The sequence below is a fragment of the Podarcis cretensis genome (assembly GCF_951804945.1).
Source record: "Podarcis cretensis genome assembly, chromosome: 16".
Lineage (NCBI taxonomy): Eukaryota > Metazoa > Chordata > Lepidosauria > Squamata > Lacertidae > Podarcis > Podarcis cretensis.
The window spans coordinates 15,734,538-15,756,165 of NC_137186.1; the positions used below are offsets into that span (position 1 = coordinate 15,734,538).

At 47.0% G+C, this 21,628-nt stretch overlaps 1 protein-coding gene across 2 annotated transcripts; it reads left to right on the forward strand.

The window, feature by feature from the left end:
- The first annotated feature begins 314 nt into the window (after positions 1 to 314).
- Positions 315 to 18,831, forward strand: LOC307205323 (solute carrier family 22 member 6-A-like). 2 transcript variants are annotated; one of them, XM_079957562.1, is made up of 10 exons: positions 315 to 1,057; positions 4,318 to 4,421; positions 4,877 to 5,031; positions 10,711 to 10,879; positions 11,310 to 11,433; positions 13,210 to 13,325; positions 14,201 to 14,415; positions 15,415 to 15,523; positions 17,004 to 17,207; positions 18,358 to 18,831. In XM_079957562.1, exons 1-10 carry the CDS (start codon positions 641 to 643, stop codon positions 18,452 to 18,454), a joined length of 1,710 nt encoding a protein of 569 aa, XP_079813688.1. In that variant the 5' UTR covers positions 315 to 640; the 3' UTR covers positions 18,455 to 18,831. The 2 variants fall into 2 exon arrangements, with proteins under 2 accessions (XP_079813688.1, XP_079813689.1); XM_079957563.1 differs by lacking the exon at positions 18,358 to 18,831 and having other exon boundaries at positions 316 to 1,057; positions 16,984 to 17,153.
- The last annotated feature ends 2,797 nt before the right edge of the window (positions 18,832 to 21,628 follow it).

Below are 21,628 nucleotides of genomic sequence, written 5' to 3' on the forward strand. Positions count from 1 at the left end.
CTCCCCCTCTTTCCTTTCTCCACACGCCTCCCCCCCCCCAAAAAAAAACCTAATACTTGTTCCATGCAACACCCTGCCCCACATTTACTGAATGCCTTCATTTTCTCCTCCTTCCTATCCCTTTTGGACTAATCCTTCAAAGCCTCATTAGAACTTTGACCCAAGTAAAGTGATTAGGGCTTGCATAATCCCATGGAGAAGAGAACAACCCCCCTTTTCTGAAACCTAGCCCCATTGGTTCCCCCTTCAAGGCTATGGCACACACACACACACACACACACACACACACACACAGGAGAAAAAAAGGGACTCATAAACACCCCATGCAGTTTACAGCCTGTGTGCGGAACAGTCTTGCAGGGATGACTTGAGTTCACAAAACAGGTTGCTGGAAATGTGTTTTTTATTTCCCCCGCCAGGCCGGCCTGCGATGTTTTCAGCTGCGGCCAAGATGGGGGCCGTCACAGCTTTGCCTTGAGAAAGATCCTGACCCTGAATTAGCGAGAGGAAACTTCTTCCAGCGAGGGTGGGAAGGGTTTGCCTGGGGCTGGCATGCGTTCCGGAGATCCCGGCCACAAAAGATCGCTCCTGAGCCCAGCCACTCAGTCGTCCCCCTCCAAACGTTCCTCCCTCTTCCACCATGGCGTTTGCTGACATACTTGAGAAGATCGGGGGCATGGGCCGCTTCCAGGTCCTGCAGGTGGCCTTGCTGGTCACTCCTGTCTTGCTGGTCGCCAGCCACAACCTGCTACAGAACTTCTCCGCCGCCATCCCGGACCACCACTGCCGGATCCGGCTGATCGGCAACGCCACCAACCCTGGCCATGCAAACAGAACTACTCAAAAGTCAGGGACGGAGGAGGACCTCCTGTGGATCTACATCCCCAGAGACGTGGCCGGGAAACCAGAGAAGTGTCGCCGGTTTGTGACCCCCCGCTGGCACCTCCTCAATTCCAGCGCCGACGAGAGCCACAATGTGACACAGGTGGACACGGAGCCGTGCTATGATGGTTGGATCTATGACAACAGCGTTTTTGTCAACACTATCATCATGGAGGTGAGAGGGCCTGGGCGGCAGGTCGGGTGGGGGTCAGGCTGCCACGGCATTCCACATGGGTTCCACATGCAGTGATGTTTCATAGCTTGCAAGGCAAGTATTTGATAAATGACTTGCACCACATCCTCCTGCAGCCCCATGATGTCTGGGACTGGTGAGGACTGTAGTCCTGAGGGCCACAGCCCCCCCCCCAGCTCAGTCTCTGCTAATTGGAGACATCCGAGGGCCAAGGCGGATATGGCATTGAATGTGTCTTTGCATTTAATGGGCAGGTTTTTTTCTCCCACTAGAACTAGCTGCTAATTATCAGGATCCGTGGCAGAGAGAATTTAATTATCTCCTAGCCCAGAGGTCAGCAAACTTTTTCAGCAGGGGGCTGGTCCACTGTCCCTCAGACCTTGTGGGGGGCCAGACTATATTTTGAAAAGAAAGAGGGGGGAATGAACGAATTCCTATGCCCCCAAAAAACCCAGAGATGCATTTTGAATAAAAGCACACATTCTACTCATGTAAAAACACCAGGTAGGCCCCACAAATAACCCAGAGATGCATTTTAAATAAAAGGACACATTCTACTCATGTAAAAACACGTTGATTCCCAGACCGTCCGTGAGAAGGCGATTGGGCCAGATCTGGCCCCCGGGACTTAGTTTGCCTATCCATGTCCTAGCCCATTGCGCTGGCAAGGAAAATTTGGGCGCTGAAAGTGGCTAGTGGCCTTTTTGGGGAGTGTGCCAAACCTCAGAACAGACCTCTCTTCTCTCTTCCCCTGGTTCAAGGCTGCAAGCCTGTTCCTCATCAGCCTGGCCCCAAGCAGACAGGGCGTGGCAAGGGCATGGAGGAGCAGCTGGCCCTCACAGGCTCCTAATCAGGGACCCCAGTGTAGGCACGGGGGAGAAAGCCAATTCTGTTCGTATTTATAATTGAGCCTGCCAACTTTGCACGTCCCAGAGCAACGTGCAAACCGATTCACAGCCGCCATCTTTGCAAAGGCGCGTGTCTCTGAATTTTACATTGAAATTCTCCAGACATGCTGCCTGCACACAAATACATATATACTGGAGTAAGTTGCATATAAAATTATACATACTTGTGAAGATTGCATGTAAAAATGTGTTATCTTAGGGAACATTGTTTTGCAAAAAAGTGTTTACTAGGCAAAATTTCACAGAAAGATTTGTATACGTGAATCAATAATATTGGGAGAAATTCGCACCAAATTGCTGATGAATATTCAGGAGGACTATTTTTTAAAAAAATGCAACCTGGCATGGAAATATGGAGAACTGTACTTAAGATTGGAGGGCTGAGGGCTGGGCTGCTTTTAAAAGAGGGAGGGGCGTATTTGGTATAGGTAGCAAATACAATCACCATCATGCTTTATATCTTTTTTTGCTTGGCTACTGAAATCCTGCCACCATCAGTTGCTAACTACAAGAGCAAAGTGAAACTGCCAAGGTCAGTAGCAGTCTACCTCTGATCACCAGAGGCCAGGGAATAACAGCGAAAGAGGGCTATTGCCTGCATGTTTGGCTTGTGGACTTTCTATAGGCACTTTGGCTGTCCAGCGTTGGAAGTAGGGTACTAGGCCAGATGTATATGACCGCTCTCTTTCAGCAGGACACTTGCTTTCATGCTGCCGGGAACAGCCACATCGACTGCCACAGCATAGGAAGGTTAATGCTTCAACTGATTTGATGCACACTGGTGTTTTCTGTGCATGCCATCTGCCTGTTTTTCATGTAGCAATTCTTTTTATATATATAAAAAAGGTTAACGTGGCAAAAAGGTAAAATGTACTAAAGCAGCAGCAACCCTGTGTTTCAGTTCACCATTTTTCTCACAGCTTAATTCAACAAGCAAGAGGAAGGGGATGTGATATCAGGTAATAGCATGCAGAAAATTCCAGAGGAGGGGGAAGCATGGGAGGTCAGAGGTTGACAACCTTTTTAGGCCTTTGGGCACATTTCTGTGCAAGTGCCATGAGCATCGGTTGTTCTTATCACTGCTCTCTCCCCCCCCCCCGGTGGCTCCACCAAATCAGCACCTGCCTACTTCGCTTTTCCAAAGGATCAGGGCAAAAGTCCCATCCAGTAGAATTGACCGGAGCTTTGAAAAACACATAGAGCTGAAAGCGGAAGTGAGAAAAAGCGTCACTCTTTCAACTTCCTCCTTTAGCTCTCTGTGCTTTTTGACAGAGAAATGGATAGTGGTCTTCACCACCGGAGAGGTGGGGTGGGGGCTTCTCCAGAGAGAAGACCTCAGAGGTGCTGTAGTGCCCTCAAGTGCCAAGTTGGCACCCCCTGCGGCAGACCCAGAGATCATCAACTACAGTGGTACCTCGGGTTACAGACACTTCAGGTTACAGACGCTTCAGGTTACATACGCTTCAGGTTACAGACTCCACTAGCCTAGAAATAGTACCTCGGGTTAAGAACTTTGCTTCAGGATGAGAACAGAAATTGTGCTCCGGCAGCGCGGCAGCAGCAGGAGGCCCCATTAGCTAAAGTGGTGCTTCAGGTTAAGAACAGTTTCAGGTTAAGAACGGACCTCCGGAACGAATTAAGTACTTAACCTGAGGTACCACTGTACAGCAGAATCCTGCAAGCACACAACTCTGTGTGAGGTTCTCTCCTTTCAAACAGAATCTCAGCGCTATGAGGGCTGACCAGTTGCTGGGAGGGGGGGCTCAGCATCAGCCCCATCTGCCCCCCCCAGATGATTGGCACTGTCTCTGCTAGCTCTCCATTTGATAATATTCGCATCACATTCTTTTGCGCTCACACGGACCGCATCCAGATGGGCAGCGGCGTGTGTGCTGAGCCACACTCTGGGCGGCTTCCAACACATAAAAACATATCATCAAACATTAAAAACCTCCAGATACAGGGCTGCCATTGGATGTCTTCTAAAAGTCGTGTAGTAGCTTAGATCAGGTGTGGGAAGCTTGTCAGGCCCTCTAGGTATTGCTGGACTACAGTTCCCATAATCCCTGACCACTGACCATGCTGGCTGGGGCTGATGGGAGTTGGGAATTCAACAATATCATAGATGGCATCAGATTCCCCAGACCTGCTTTAGACCTCCCACCACCCAGCTTCTCCTCTAGGGGGCGACACACTGAACCACACCTCCCCCAAGTGGTGGGATGTTATACCTACAGCATTTAACCGACTGATGCAGGTGGATTGCGATTCCTCTTCTTGTGTGAAAGGGTTGCTTTGCCTGCATTTTAACGCTCTTCCATTCCATCCATGCAGTGGGATCTGGTGTGTAACCTGCGGACTCGGAGGCAGATGGCACAGTCCATTTACATGGGGGGAGTTCTGGTGGGCGCTCTCGTGTTTGGGAGCTTAGCTGACAGGTGGGTATCTGTGGTTGTTCAATATATCTGCTCAGGGGTGGAGAAACTCAGGCTGGTGGGTGAAGCAACTCAGGTGGAGGGGGGGACAGATGAAAACGTGAACTGCTGTCTCAATTAGGCTTGACGAAACAGTGGCCTCAGCAGCACTATTCCCACAAAGGGGCATTGTGGGAAATCAAACTGGCAGGCCGTTTCCCATCCAAGTACTAACCAGGCCTGACCCTGCTTAGCTTCCGAGATCAGACAAGATCGGGTGTGTTCAGGGTAGTATGGCTGTAGACAGGCCGTTTCCCAAATCAGTTGCTAGCATCAGGGAAACCTGCAGCTTGAGAGGCACCTTGCTAGATTCTGCCCCTCCCCCATAAAAAAGAATCTGGGACTAGTCCTGCTGTTAGTATTCAGATTGTTGGTACTGTGGCAATGGCAATATATTCATGCAGTGTCCTGTGTTGCAGATTTGGACGCAAGCCAGTTTTAAGCTGGTCCTACCTGCAGATGGCCATTGCAGGACTGTGTACCGCTTTCTCCCCGAATCTCACAGCCTACTGCGTCTTCCGCTTCCTGGTCGGCATGTCGTACTCTGGGATTATCCTGAACTGCATGTCCTTAGGTAAGAGTCGCAAGGCCCAGTCTGATGGGGCCTGTTGAGCACCATTAACTCAGAGTCCCAGGGATGGCAGAGAAACTGGTTCAGCCTGAATTTAAGCAGCTCTTAAATTTGAAGCTCTTGGGTGTCTATCTGGAAAGCATCTATCAATTCAATGATGCACCTTTCCAAAGGAATTTTTGGTTCTAAACAATGCGCATTTTACAGGAAATGCTCCAAAAGGAAAAAGTAAATGCATTTATTAAAACACGCACACAAACCCAGAGTGGAAGTGATTGCATGTATGCAAACTCACACAGAATGGAAACAGCCAAATTCATCTACAGTGGTACATCTGGTTACGTACTTAATTCATTCCAGAGGTCCGTTCTTAACCTGAAACTGTTCTTAACCTGAAGCACCACTTTAGCTAATGGGGCCTCCTGCCGCTGCCGCACCGCCACCGCGCGATTTCTGTTCTCATCCTGAAGCAAAGTTCTTAACCTGAGGTACTATTTCTGGGTTAGCGGAGTCTGTAACCTGAAGCATATGTAACCCAAGGTACCACTGTATTCCCTAGCTGGGACAGGGTAGATGGAATGGTACAAAATTGAAATTTCATAAGATTTCAGAATTTGATTGTGGACCTTGTGAATTTTGTTCAAATTTGTGGGTTGATGCCAATTAAGCTTTATTCAAAGTAGACACGTTATTATTAATGGTCCTAAGTTAGTCATGTCTATTCATTTCAGTGGGTGAACTCTGAGTAGGACTTCCATTGAATGCAACCCTCTGTTTTCAAATGCAACTTTAAGGCCACTTTGGATGGAATTCAACTTTGCGCTAGTTCCATCAAAGGAAGCATTTCTGTTTGCCAGGTGGAACAATCTTGACCCTGTTCTGCCAATCTTGGGGTTCTCCTGTTCCTCCCGAGCAGATTTGGGGAGGGGAGTCCAGTTGCAGAGGTTTCCACTAGTGCAGCAGCATTGTTGGATCGGGCCCTTTCAATCTTGTTTCATGATTTTAAGGCTATGGTGTTCAGCATTAGCTAGGTAGATTTGATTCCTCCGCACCAGAGGTAGGCAACCTTATTCTTACTGAGGGTCTTGTTCTTCCATGAGCCACTTACCAGGGGCTGCCTGCCAGTGTGGGGTAGGGACCAGAGGACCAGTGAAGCAACAGGTGAGTCTCTTACCTTTGCACAACAGACTGCATTCCAGCATTCCAGCCACACAAAAACCAGAGGTTTCTACACACAAACACCTCTCTCTTTATCCTTCACCCAGGCAAGCAAAGAGGTATTACCAGAGTTCAAAGGCACAATACAGCCAGGCAAAAACATTCAAGCAGGGTGCAAAGCAGGAACAGTGAGGGGTGTGGCCTGGAGAGGGGGTGTGGCCTAGAGGACTGAGGGTAAGATAGAGAGGTCTGGAGAGCCACATTTGGCCCCGGGCTTAAAATTCCCCAGCCCACTGTGCTATTAGCTTTAATCACTGGATCATAGACTGACTGAATATGGGTCACCATTACAGAAGGGGAGAAATTCAATTTTGTTTCTATTTTAATTATGAAAAAACCTACCAAATCTTCATTTTTTAAAAATCTAATACATGAACCAAAGTATCCTTCCAAACAAGCACTCTTCCGAATTTTGTGGTGCAGTTCTCCAACCAACGTGCACAACAATGAACCCTAAAAGCTATGTGTATCAGTCAAAAGTGTGTACAAAATTGTGTATGCTAAGAGAAATGCATACTGAAATGCTGCTGAATTTTCACGAGGGCTTAAAATACAAACACACACACAAACTGATGTGGAAATGTGGAGAACCGGGCATGAACGTGGAAGCATGAGGAACTGAGAGAAACTGCCATCATCCTCAGCCACTGGCCATACTTGCAGGGGTTGATGGGAGTTGTAGTTCAGCAGCTTTGGAGGTCCAAAGGTTTCCCACACCTGCTTAGACCCTCACCCAAGCCACAAGGAAGGAGACTCAGGGAACTCTGCGGACTTCCTTAGAATCACCTGGCTGCGTTTGGGAAGAACCTTGAATCTGGGACAAACTAGCTGTTATTGCAGCTGGTGTTATATGTCTCTAAGTGCTAGTAATCGAGCTTCTGCATTTTGCAAAATTTGCAGCTTCTGGGTGTCTTCAAGGGAGGGTCCACACAGAATGCATTACAGTAGTCTATCTTGGAGATTATCACTGTGGCCAGACTGTTCAGGAACATCCATAGGTGGCAAATCCAGCAAAGCTCATGAATGGTGGTCCTAGGACTCCTAGCCATCAAAGCCACTGGTCCTCCAGTGACAATGTTGAATCCAGGAGCACACCCCACCCCCAGACTACGAGGCTGCGCCTTCAAGGGTAGCGCAATGCCATCCAGAACAGGCCTCCTATCTAATTCCTGGTCTTGGCACTACTCACCCACACGGCTTCCATCTTGTAAGCATTCAGTCTCAGCTCATTGGCCCTCACTCATCCCACCACTAAAATCCAGTCACTGGGCCAATGGCTTCATTTGATTCAGACACCAATGAGAAATAATAATAAATGATAATAAATTTTTATTTATACCCCGCCCTTCCCAGTTTAGAAAACCAGGCTCAGGGCCGCGAACAACAAATTTAAAACACTTAATTGTAATACAACAAAAAACAGCATAAAAAACAGTATAAAAGCATAAATAACAATAAATTCAAAGTTCTAAAATCAATTTAGGGGAAAATCCATCCAATAAACATTAGGTGATCACCAGGGCTAGCTGGCTAAATTAATCCTATTTGGGCCAGCAAGGAGGCCGGGGAGAATTAGCTGTGGGATCCCAGAGCGGGTAATCTTCATAAAAAGGGGAGGGGGAGGGAAGGAAGGGGAACGAAAGATCAGGCTAAATTCAAATTGAAAGCCAGGCAGAATAGCTCTGTTTTACAGGCCCTGTGGAAGGAGGTTAAATCCTGCAGGGCCCTGGTCTCATGGGACAGAGCATTCCACCAGGTCAGAGCCATCACTGAGAAGGCCCAGGCGGAGGATAATCTGACTTCCTTAGGGCTCGGGACCTCTAAACTATGATTATTAATGGACCTTAAGGTCCTCTGTGGGGCAGACCAGGAGAGGCGGTCCCATAAATAGAGCTTTGGTGTCCATCACCTTTGCTCTTTCTCTCCCTCACAGCGGCGTAGCGTGGGTTGTCAGCACCCCTAACCTGCCGCTGCTGCCAGCTTCTTGCTGCTGCCTGGGCTGGGGTATTTACGGTAAGGTACCCATGGCGGCCGCGGCGGGTCCGTGTCAAGTGATCTGAGGTGAGTTGCCGCTGGCGCTGCCGCCCAAATGATGCCGCTTGCCCGGAGGAGGAGGAGGGCAGAGAGGTGAGGAAAATGCAACATGGCCCAGCAGCTGCAGCAGCGGCGGCGGCGGGGCTGTGAGGAGGGGCTGCCTGGCGCGCCCTCCGCGGCCCTGACGCGTGGGGACCGCGGCGAGCGCTGAGAGCCGCTCCCTGCCAGACGCCTTCAGCCCGGACGCGCGCGCAGCTCGTCGGTTCCGCGAGACATGGGGCTCTGCTACAGCCTGCGCCCGAGGCTCTTTGGCGACTCCGGAGGCGGCGAGCGCACCCCCCCAGATGTTGCGCCCGGTGCGGCCGCCCCCCTGCACCCCCACGCTACACCACTGCTCCCTCAGCACTGCCCCTGCCCCCTGTTGTGAACGAAGCATCAAAACCCTGCAGTATCTACCATTTAGATTCACCCCGCCTTTCCTCTGAGGTGCTCAAGTTGGTGCACAGTTCAGGGATGGGCAGAAGATAGATTGGGATCGATTAATAGGCCTCTGGGTGGTTTGCAGTGGGTCGACCAGCAGTTCTGATTCCCAGCAGTTCGAACAAAGAGCAGCAGGTGTTTTTCTCCAAAATTAGTTTGCTGAAAGAGTATGCTTGGAGGAAAACCAGGAGTGGATTTTTATGTAAAACAACTTGGAAGCTTGGTTCTGGACTTAGCCTGCGTTCCAAAAAACACCCTGTTCCTTTATTCTGCATGACAGAGATACTACTTTGTACCTGGCTCCTGGCTTGGGGTAGTAGCTAAACAATGAACATAGCTGGTTCCACAATTCTGAGCCTTCCCCATATCGGTATACATGGTTTTCCCCATTTTATCCTCACAACAACCCTGTGAAGGAGAAAAGTCTAAGAGATGGTAACTAACTGGGTATCACCTGGTAAGCTTCAGTGGTGAGTGGGGATTTGAACCCAGAACTCCCTGGTCCTGTTTTTACACTTGTCTAACCACTGCTGGCTCTCTTGTGAGAGAATTAACCATTTGAAAAGTTGTTAAAGAATTTCAGCAATGACTATCCTGGAAAAACACTGCCCCCCAACATTGTTCCATTTCTACCTTAAGCCCAAATGTGAAGATCCTTCTCCCTGTTTCCCCCAGCCCCACAAAAATCCGAAGGGTTAGAGAGAGGGGAGACTGTATCAGGTTCACCCATTGAGCCTCATGGTTGTCTCTACCCACTGAATCACACTGCCCCTTGCTCTGTAATTCCAAACATTTCCGCTCACAGACTTAGAGGCTGTTGCCTTTAACACCTGCAAGACAGGTCGCTATGTGACGGGTGCAGCTTTTACTCCAGTGTGGAAATGGAGCAGTGGCTGAAGCTAGACCTGCTGGATTTCTGCCTGCCAAGCAGCTGCGGGAGGTGTAGGGGAGAACTTGCATTTGCATGGTGGCATGTGGAAGAGTGTTTTCATGTTTGCATTTTCTTGCATTCCTGACTCCATTAGCTGTGTTTTGCCCTCAGCATGTTGCTGAGCTGTACAAATATTTATCCCCCTGGTTTGGCATACCTGGCTCTCATTTGCTTTATCACACGCAGAGAGGAGAGGCGCAGAGGGTGGGTGGGTTACATGATGTGGAAACATTGGAGACGGATTGTGGGGGGAGAGAAATGCCAGGCTTGTTTGGTCATATGGGAATAATTAATGCAAAACAATATCTCATTTGATCTGCTCTGTGCTAGATTTGCCAACTGACCGGAAAAACACACAACCTGGCCTGCTCTTCTGCTCCTTAACAGCAGCTTGATAAGGTGCAGAAGGGAGCAGAGGAGGTTTTCTATGGGATGAAGAAAAAGCAGTATTCTCGGCTTGTAATATCTGCAGAACCAGTCACTGTTAAAAGCAGGGGAGCAGAGGGCAGGAAGAGAGCTGGCAACCCTTGCTGCACCCCTACTTTAATAAAAATGCACTTCTGCAAAGAATAATCATATAATTCTATGATTCCTATCTTCCTAGTTAGATCAGCCCTTTATCCAGAAACACAAAGACTAGAATCTTACTTTATTTTTATGAAAAGGACCATAGCTCCATAGCAGAGCATCTCTGCAGAAGGCCCCAGGTTCATTCGCCAATGGCATCTCCAGATAGAGGTGGGAGAGGCTCCCTGTCTGAAACCCTGGGCAGACTCTGCCACTCAGTGTAGACAGCACTGAGATGTATGGATCCCAGTGGAATATATATGTGTGTTGTAACACTGTGACACCAGAGGGCGCTGCAGAGCTGAAGTTAGAACTGAATGAATTTTTACATTGTGAGCTGTAAAACGTTTTTTCCAGATCATTTTCAGGGTGTTTTTTTATAGCTGTGTAGATGCAGCCCCTGTTGCTATATAATGATTGACTGATCTTTGCTCTCTCTGTGTTTCCTTTAGTCCTCGAGTGGGTACCAACCAAAGTGCGCACGATTGCTGGGACTGTGGTGGGATATTCTGCAACCACCGGGCAAATCATCCTTCCTGGACTGGCCTACGCCCTCCCAGACTGGCGATGGCTCCAGTTTGCTGTTTCAGTGCCCTTTCTTGCCTTCTTTGTCTACTCCTGGTGAGCACACATCATCCCTTTGCAGAAAACACCCTTAATTAAACCCTTAAACCCTAGAGAGCAGCCAGGGTCTCACCCAACAGCTCCTATGACTTTTTGCCATGAATTGCTGCTATGCGAGCATTTGGCCAAATGGCTCATTCGCGGGAGGGCATCTGGGCTGCGATCCGGGTGCCTCTTACCTACATGCAGCGCCAAGCACGCATTGGACCACACGATGTAAACGAGCCAGACCAAAGTCCCTCCCCTCCTTAAGAAAGGTCAACAACTCTGGGAAACGGGGGGGGGGGGGGGGCACCAGAGAGATATTTGCACCACGGCGCTGGATATGCTTAAGGCAGAAAGCAGAAGTTGCCCAGGGGTACTGGTCCTACTGTGATTGTGTCTCCAACAGTTTGAGATTTGACTGTTTTTTTAAAACCCTGCCTAGGTGGTTTGCAGAATCCGCACGGTGGTTAATACTCTCGAACCGACTGGAACAGGCTGTGAAAGTTCTTAAGAGGGTAGCGCAGATCAACAGGAAAATGGAAGAGGGAGAGAAACTCAGCACAGAGGTACAAAGACAAACTGAGGTTGCTGATGCAACCAAATTCACAAGCAAGGGATGAGCACATTCTGTGAATCCGTGTCTGTTATGTTGGCTGGATTTGTTGTCGTTTTTTAATGTGAATCTTTGAATTTTGAAATATTCGAATGTGACTCAATTTGGAGGGCACCTTTAGCAGAAACACAATACAGCTGTACCTTGGATCTCAAACACCTTGGCTCCAGAACAAATCGGCCCCCGAACGATCAAAATCCAGAAGTGAGTGTTCCGGTTTTCGAATGTTCTTTTGGAAGCCGAAAGTCTGACAGGTCTTCCAATTGGCTGCAGGAACTTTTGGAAGCCAATCAGAAGCCACGCTTTGGTTTCCAAACGTTTTGAAAGTCGAATGGACTTCCGGAACGGATTCCATTTGACTTCCAAGGTATGACTGTATTAACATATTGGGGGACGGGGACGACACACCGTACGAAAATACATCATTGCCAACATTAGTATCAGCATTATTTATATATCACATCTATTGGTCACTTTATACAAGAGATAAAGTCTCAAAGTGACTTGACAAAATGAAATACAACAAATAAAAGCAAGTTAGAACCAGAAAGAAATTAAATGAACAATAGAAAACGCTCAGTGGTCCAGCTAGGCCAATATTGTCTACACTGACTGGCAGCCTCCCTCCAGGGTTTCAGAGATGAGGTCTCTCACAGTCCTTCCTGGATTTGGATTTTTGGATTTGGATTTGATATCCCACTTTATCACTACCCGAAGGAGTCTCAAAGCGGCTAACATTCTCCTTTCCCTTCCTCCCCCACAACAAACACTCTGTGAGGTGAGTGGGGCTGAGAGACTTCAGAGAAGCGTGACTGGCCCAAGGTCACCCAGCAGCTGCATGTGGAGGAACGGAGACGCGAACCCGGTTCCCCAGATTACGAGACTACCGCTCTTAACCACTACACCCCACTGGCTCTGGGAAGGAAATGCCAGGGAAGGAACCTGGGACATTTTGCATGCAGGGCATCTGCCACTGAGCTTACAAACTCACCTGTCCATCACCTGACATCGCATGATGTCATGCACAGGACAGGTAAAGCAACTGTTTCAAATAGCACCAAATGCATGCTGCAAAGGCAATGGAGCATTCCTTTGCAACTGAAGCTTAAATTGAGCAAGGAAAGGTGCCAATTTAAAAAGGGAAGGAGCGTTCCTTTGCAGTTCAAGGTGGGAACCTGATATCATACAATGCCAGGTGACAGATGGGTGCACAGCTTGGCCCACTGCTCAAAGTGGTCCACCCATTCCTGCCCGCCCCCCACCCGAAGCTTTGCAACAACCCTAACAGATAGGCAACATTCTACTTAAACGCCTCCAGCACAGGATTTCTGGGCATGTTCTAAACTCTATCTTTCTCTCCTTTTCAGCTGAGTACATGTGTATTTACTGGAGTTTTAAAAAACTGTGAGCCCAACATTATCCACCTTTGCAAACGGGAATCATCCCCTGTACTCCTGGAGTTTGGCGGTTACAAGCCACTACTTAGGGAGTATTGCACTATGTGACACACGGGCAATGCCAAGCGGGTTTGGTGACTCAAGAGATAGGACTGGTGAAGGCTGTCAGTCACCCAAGGCCAATGGCAGACTTCCTGAGGTCCTTTAGGCTCTGCTGCCAGTGCCTCTGCCAGCCTTTGCCTTCATTCTTTCCTTAAATCGGGGCAGTCCAGGAAAGCTTCTGCATCAGTCACGAGTAAGACCAACCATTTGTTCTCCTTTTCTTCCTGTAGGTCTTAAAAGCTAGCATGCAGAAAGAATTGTCTCTGACACGATCATCCTACACAGCCGTCAGCTTAGTTCGTACACCCACCATGCGCCGGATCTCCTGTTGTATTTCCAGTGTCTGGTATGCTTTGACCGTTACTTTTCATCCCTCCGCTCCTAAAATTCAAATACTCTCACCAGGGCTAGAAACTTGGTTTTAAGATTCTTTTCAAAATGCAACACTAAAATCATCAAGAGGTTGAATTCCTAATTACTAAATTTTAGGACTGCAATGCTTTAAAGGTAAAGGGACCCCTGACCGACTCTGGGGTTGCGGTGCTCATCTCGCTTTACTGGCCGAGGGAGCCGGTGTTTGTCCACAGACAGCTTCCGAGTCATGTGGCCAGCATGACAAAGCCGCTTATGGCGAACCAGAGCAGCGCACGGAAACATGCTTTCGAACTGCTAGGTTGGCAGGAGCAGGGACAGAGCAATGGGAGCTCACCCCATCACGGGGATTCAAACCGCCGACCTTCTGATCGGCAAGTCCTAGGCTCTGTGGTTTAACCCACAGCGCCACCCGTGTCCCCACAGTAGTAGTAGTAGTACATTATTTTTAACCCAACTGCTTACTAAGCTATGGCTGTCACACACTTTCTCTCCAGTTTCCTTTTTCCAATATAATTTTTTTATTTAATTTCCAATTCCCCCCCAAAAAAGTTTTCAAATTGAATAGTTACGCTGTTTCATATATTGACTTCCCACCCCCACCTCCAGAGTGTTTTTGTTCAACCCCTTTTTCTACTGCATTTTATATCAAAACTTTCTCTCCAGTTTCATATCCACTGTGACATAAGTGTACATTGTCTAAAACCAAAACAAATGATCTCCTCCTCCTCCCACCCCCGCTCCAGAACAGTTGCTTTAGTCCTATGACACAGCTACCCACCACAATCAGAACCTGCACATCCCTTGCCTTTCTTTCTGTGCCATCTCCTTTTTACACCCCATTTCCAGGTTTGCCACTAGTTTCGCTTACTACGGCCTCGTCATGGACCTCCAGAACTTTGGCTTCAGCATCTACCTGATCCAGGTGGCATTTGGCTGCATCGACATCCCGGCCAAGCTGGGGGCCGCCATCGGGATGAGCTACATCGGACGGAGAACCACACAGGCCTCTTCTGTCATCCTGGCTGGCTTAGCCATCCTGGCCAATACATTTGTGCCCCAAGGTAAGCTGATGTCAAGCAGAAGTGGTGAACGTCATCGCTGCTTGGCACTGTGCATAGCCACCACTTGCACCCGTTGCTCTGAAAATCAGTCCCATGAGGTGGTTTGGCGGCCGTTGGCACTTAGTTGGTAAATCCTCTCTCTTCTTTTATATTGCTACAGTCACCGGATAGCTTTCCTTTGTTAGGGTCCTTGTTGGTTAATGCATCAGAATGACTCTGGTAGATGCTTCCTTGGTGGGAACAATTAGATGGGAGAGCTTTCTGGAATACTTAAAATGTGAGGTTTACTCACATTGAAGTCTTGCCAGGATTCAAGAGATGCCATGATAAAAAATAGGCAGGCAATAATCCTTAAATGTTAAAAATATCAATAGTCCAGTTCAAAATGGAGATTGCTCTCTGGAGGACAGCAAAGAAATGTCTTCCCACATTGCAGGTAGGAAAAATAATAAATAATAAATAAATCTTTATTTGTACCCCGCCCACCCTGGCCAGAGCTGGGCTCAGGGTGGCTAACATCACAAAACTAACACAGTATACAATGAAAGAATGGATATTAATCTAGAGAGTTTCAGCAACTCAGAAATAATTTCAAATCAGCAGAATTCACAGCGCAGTCCTATGCTTGTTTATTCAAATTTCCCACTATATTCAATGGGACTTATTCCCAGATAAGTGAGCCCGGGATCTCAGCCTAAGGCTGCAAACCAATATAGAATTATCTGAGAGTAGAAAAAGAATGTGTAGTGACAGGAAGAAGTATAAATTGCATTTTCTATTGTTCTCCTTCCCACAACAAATGTTTAGAGGCTATGACATCGTAGAGTCCCCTGTTGGTGACTATCTAGCCACCACGCTTTCTGTGATTTAGCTGCAGATCCTCCCGCAGTTCCCTGGACTTGTTGGTAGCTAGGAAAAATAAAATAACCACCAAGGTGTAAGGGATGGAAAACTTACCATAACCCCATATGTGTCTCCTGACTCTCTTTTCCACACAAGATCTATACACCTTGAGGACCTCCCTGGCAGTGCTTGGAAAAGGATGCTTGGCTTCATCCTTTAATTGCCTCTATCTCTACACAGGCGAGCTCTACCCAACCGTGATCAGGTAAGTTTGTGCCTCCGACTGTCACCTCCCCTTTAGATTATATGGAACAACTAGCAACATTTGAGAAAAACTGGAGCCAGTGGGCTTCTCATCGCTAGAGTATGATATCTCTTTTATCATCTGAACACGCAGCTTTCACCAAGTACCAGTGCTGAATCCAGGCTCCTGATTTAGCAACACAAAGCCATTCCCAACATGCAGAAATAATTGCCTGGGCAGTAGCAAAGTTCATTAAGAATATGCTTGTTACTTGGGTGCCCCATGACAAAGGTGCCTATTTGCATATGAGAAAGAGAGATCAGAGATATCAAAGACCACAAACATTCACTTAATGCTGTCTCATATAACTTAGGAGCACAGGAGGCTGTCTTAGGGACTAAATGTCCAACCACAAAAATCATAGCAGATTTGACTTCTTCACACCCAAAAACATATTTCTAAGGCCCCTCACTGAAGAAATTTGCAAAAATTAAGCTTCACCCCTCCTAAAATGGCACGACTTATTGGCAGTGGTGTAGCGTGGGTTGCCAGAGATCAGGGCCACACCAAAGGGGTGGATGGAAGGGAGGGAAACAGACGAACTATGCTTGCGATCCACATCACCCAGGGGATCATAACTGCCAAGAAAAGAAAAGAAGAGTTGCTCCATTGTCTGGAGAGGTCACTTCCTGGTTTGCATGGAGAAGCTGTTTTCAACAAAGCCCAGCAATGGCAGCATGCAGCTGTATTGAGGCAGCACTGGGTGTTGACATTTTACACCCCTAACAATTTTGTGTCTGGGGCAACCGCCCCTGTGCCCCCCATGCTACGCCGCTGCCTATTGGTCCAGCTAGCTCAGTATCACCTTATGCTGACCAGAAATATCTCTCTAGAGCAGCGGTTCTCAACCAGTGGGTCCCCAGATGTTGTTGGACTACAACTCCCATCATCCCTTGAGCCCTGGCTTTGCTAGCTAGGGGTGATGGGAGCTGTAGTTCAACAACATCTGGGGATCACAGCTGTTAACTTTTCCCCTTTTTAAAGGGAAATTCCCTTATTCCTAATAGGATTCCTCACAAGAAAAGGGAAAAGTTGACAGCTATGCAGGGGACCCACAGGTTGAGAAAAGCTGCTCTAGGGTTTCAGGTAGGGGTCTCTCTCTCTTTCCTAACCCTCCTTGGAGATGTCAAGGATTGAATCTGAGACCTTTGGCATACAAAGCAGATGTTCTGCTGCTAAATTATAGCCTTTAATGCTCATTGGTGCCTGTTCAGACATTCAGCCCAAAGCAGTGCCAAGCAACTTGTGGCTCAGTCCCCAAAGCAGCTTCTCTGAATAATCAAGTCCCACAAAAAATATCCCCCCCCCCAAAAAAAAGACACCCAGATCTTGGTTCCCTTTTTCTGATTTGTTTACTTGTTTAAAGAACCAAGATAAACCAACCTTTTGTTTTTTACCATTTTATGGTTTCTCCTTTAAAGGTTGTTTTCTACACTTGCAGACAGACCGGGATGGGGCTAGGAAGCACCCTGGCTCGTGTGGGGGGCATAGTGGCGCCGATGGTAAAAATGACCGGGGAATATTTTCCATACCTCCCACCTCTCATATACGGGACAGCCCCAATTCTGTCTGGGATTGCTGCTTTCTTCCTGCCAGAGACACGCAACAGGCCGCTCTCAGATACCATCGAAGAAGTTGAGAGTGGGTGAGTCCCTGTTTGTGGCCTCCTGGAAAGGCATGGCCAGGGGGTCAGGAAACTTTCACAAGTCTCCATTCATGAGTCCACAGCACATCCCATCTTCACATTTCTCCACCGTTTAAAAAAATAATAATGAAAAGCACAATTTGTATTTAGAAATGCATGCTTTTGAGTGTGTTTCCTCACAAAATTTTATGCATTTCTAAATATATACTTTATTCCAAAGTGGACATTTCCTAATACATTTGAATTTTGTTAAAGAAATTTCTTTATACGCCTCCAAGCGACTTACAGAAGGGAGTAAACCATGCCATGCACAGGTTGTCATATGTGTGGAGGAAAACCTTCACAAGTTGCAGAGATTCCAAAAAATAGACCAGAGGCAATTGTATTTCATCCAGCAGAGCTGTACTGCTACTGAAGGCAGTGTAACGGTCACTAATCCAGTACATTCAGGATTGGCACTGTCCATAAGAAACTCAGTTGCAGCACTTACAAAAACTTATAACACAACTGAAACTTAACACTAAGCACACTATGTACAGAACACCACACCAGAAGGAAGAGAGACAGAAAGATAAAGTAAAACCCAGGCTCCTTCTGGCCTGTATTTATAGTCAGCATGACCTTAATTGAAAGAGATAAGAGAACCAGTTCAAACCAGCTTCCCAGAAGGTATAACCCAAACAATCATGACCCTTCTGCCTGTTTCTCTCACACAGAGAAGCTTCTAGTAGCTTCTAGAATCCTCTTGTATTAATCAGAATAGGAAAGATCTCCACGCATCAGATCAATACTTTCTGCACTAAGAAATGCAAACTGATACAGGCAACTCCCCATTTATGCACGGTCAAGGCATGCGTGACAATGACAGCACACATCGCCACATACCCGGAAGCGGCATGAAAAGGGGCAAAAACGGCCCATTTGATTCTGGCTGCAGACCCATTTCTCACATTTGCTCATTTATGATGCAACTTAAGGCTGACTTTCAGAGGGAAAGCTGCCATGTAAGCAAAGTAAAACAAAAATAAAATTGAGTTTAAAGGGAGGGGGTGGGGAGGAGCAGGAGATCCTGGTCCAAATCTATGGCCCCTGCAGTCTGCAGCTGCCTTGAGATGCTCTGACAATGTCTTGCCCTTTTATCCCCTAACAGACAGGAGCCAGAGCAACATCTCCCTACCAAGGACCATGAGCAGGTTTTGCTGCAGAAGGTGGGCCAGGAGATGCCCCAGGAACCTGGACTGTGCTAAGATGGGGGCTGGCCATCTGCTGGGAATCGCCATGCCTTGAGCATCCTCTGGAGGGAGGGAGGAGGGACGAGGGAGCGTCAGAAATTGACATGAATGGACCAAATAAAACAAAGAAATCAATTGCAGCACATCTCTCTCTGGGCACAGGCAGAAGATCAGGCCGAGCCTTTTTGCTTGTGGCAAAACGATGCAGAAACCGGCATTTGGGGTGCAAAATTCCAGATGTTCTTGCATGGGCATAGCCAGCATTTATGTTAGGGGGTCAGGACACCCACCTGTCATCACCCTCTCTGGTTTTGTCTAGCAGATTCGGAATGAAACATCACAACAACAGTTGTTTTAAATTACTTTATTTTCACCCCAAGTGCTCAGAAAAATATCTGTAAAAATATTTAGTCATTTGAAAACTGGGAAGCTAAATAAAAAAATTAACATCAGGGAGTAGCTTTCATGTCGTTGTCAAGTATATTTTGGAAAATTACAAAGAACATGCCTTTTTTCATCTTTTTGTTTGTTTGTTTAATTAAACTAGAAGAAGTTTTCTTGGATTTGCTGAAAACCTTTTCAGCACTTCCTTCTCAAATTCCTTTTTTCCAATGCAGTTTTTCTGTGCACGCTCAGAAAGCACATCTCCCCTGCCATCAATGACCTTAGCTGGGTCTTTACTCTCCGCAAGGTACTGAATGACCGCTCTATAGTACAAGTTGTGCATTGCTGAGCAAGACAGATGAGCAGAGCCTTTTTTTGTAGTAGGTTCAAAGACGCCCATGGGTTTCTGGCTTTTGTTTTAAACAAAAAAGCAGCAAGTTCCTAGCCCCACGATGAAGGCAGGGAGTTCAAGTACCTGGGGCCAGTGCCTGGTACTCACAAAAGTGACCCAGGGGAAACAGAGATGTCATTTGGTGTCCTTTTTTGTCATTTCTCTGTGAAGGCATGCCACCTCCATGCACAGTTTGAGGGATCAGGGCTCCCACCTGCTCTGTTGCGTGCAGGGGCTGGTCAAACAGGTGATGGTCATGACAACATCACAAACTTTGCTGACCTGTAGTCCTGCAAAGGTGGTCAAGGTCTGTGAACAGAAAAATCTAAGCTGTCTCAACAAACCTGCAAGATTGAAGGGGGAAGGCAAGGGATTGAAGCTTGCGGTGTAGGGGCAAGACCTTAATTTCCAGAGCTGTAAATTTGAGTCAATTAATCAGCAGAACCAAAGGAAACCTGTTTAGAGATTAAAAGGGCACGCAGTTTAACTGGGTAGCCACTTTAAAACATTTTTTTTAATATCAAAGCTGGCACCAGCAGTGGGCAGGGTTGGGCATATCTCAGGACCCAGAGGGGGTTGGGCAGTGCCACTCGGGACCTCTGCCACCATCCTCCCTACCAGGGAACACAGATGCATAAAAACTGCCAAGCCGTCAGCATCCAGCTCCCCACGGTGGACATTCATTACTAATTCCTAAGTTGCAATGAACAGAAACAGTTGTGGGCTATGCTTACGTTCTTAACCTGTGACCTCCACTTGTTGTTGGACTACAACCACCAGTTTCCTCACATCCTGGTAATACTAAACCACAGCTGGGTCATTTGGTACCACTGAATGTTGGGAGATTCAGGGCTAGCAGTGATTTCTGCATTGCAGGGGGTTGAACCAGCTGACCCTTTGGGTCTCTCCCAAATCTACAATTCTAAGACTCTACAACTCCCATCACCCCTGAACATTGGCAAGAAGAAGAAGAGGAGGAGGAGGAGGAGGAGGAGGAGGAGTTTGGATTTGATATCCCGCCTTTCACTCCCCTTAAGGAGTCTCAAAGTGGCTCACAATCTCCTTTCCCTTCCTCCCCCACAACAAACACTCTGTGAGGTGAGTGGGGCTGAGAGACTTCAGAGAAGTGTGACTAGCCCAAGGTCACCCAGCAGCTGCATGTGGAGGAGCGGGAACGCGAACCCGGTTCACCAGATTACGAGTCCACCGCTCTAAACCACTACACCACACTGGCAATGCTGGGGCTGGAGGAAGCTGAAGACTACTATTGGACTACTGGGCTAGTCCAATCTAGTAGCCCAATAATCTTTTTTTTTTTTTTATAATAATTTTTATTAATTTTCCACACAAATAATAAAGAACAATATAAAACAGTATAACTTCAAGCTCATCGGTTCATACCCTTTTTTCTTTGACTTCCCCATACCTCCCCATCCCTGCATCCTTATTTAATAATTCTTTAGCAACCCTTAGGTCCATTGTCTTAATTCCCTTTCATCAAAAGTTTCTTAAGTTTTTTATTTACTGCTGCAATTCTTTACTTCTTACCCCCTGACATCTTAACATTCCTCAATTTTGCAATTATTTTTAAGATATATTTTGAATTTCTTCCAGTCCTCTTCCACTGTCTCTTTCCCTTGGTCCCGGATTCTGCCCGTCATCTCGGCCAATCCCATAAAGTCAATCACCTTTGTTTGCCATTCTTCCAGAGTAGGTAATTCTTGCATCTTCCAATACTTTGCCAGTAGAATTCTTGCTGCTGTAGTGGCGTACATAAAGAAAATCCTATCCTTCCTTGACACCACTTGGCCCACCATGCCCAAGAGGAAAGCCTCTGGTTTCTTAGGAAAAGTCCACTTAAGGACCTTCTTAATTTCATTATAGATCATTTCCCAGAAAGCTTTAACCTTTGGGCAGGTCCACCAGAGGTGGTAGAAAGTGCCTTCAGTCTCATTACATTTCCAACACTTATTACTAGGCAAATGATATATTTTTGCAAGCTTGACTGGGGTCATGTACCACCGGTAAATCATTTTCATAATATTTTCCTTTAAGGCATTACATGCAGTAAATTTAATACCGGTGGTCCATAACTGTTCCCAGTCAGCAAACATGATATCATGACCGATATCTTGTGCCCATTTAATCATAGCTGATTTCACCATTTCATCCTGTGTATTCCATTTTAACAGCAAGTTATACATTTTTGATAAGTTCTTAGTATTGGGTTCCAGCAATTCTGTTTCTAATTTTGACTTCTCTTTCTGAAATCCTATTTTCCTGTCCTGTTTGAACGTCTCATTTATCTGATGGTAGTGCAACCAATCTCGAACCATAGGCTTTAGTTTCTCATAACTCTGAAGTTTCACCCTTTCGCCATCATATTCTAAAATCTCATGATATTTTGGCCATTT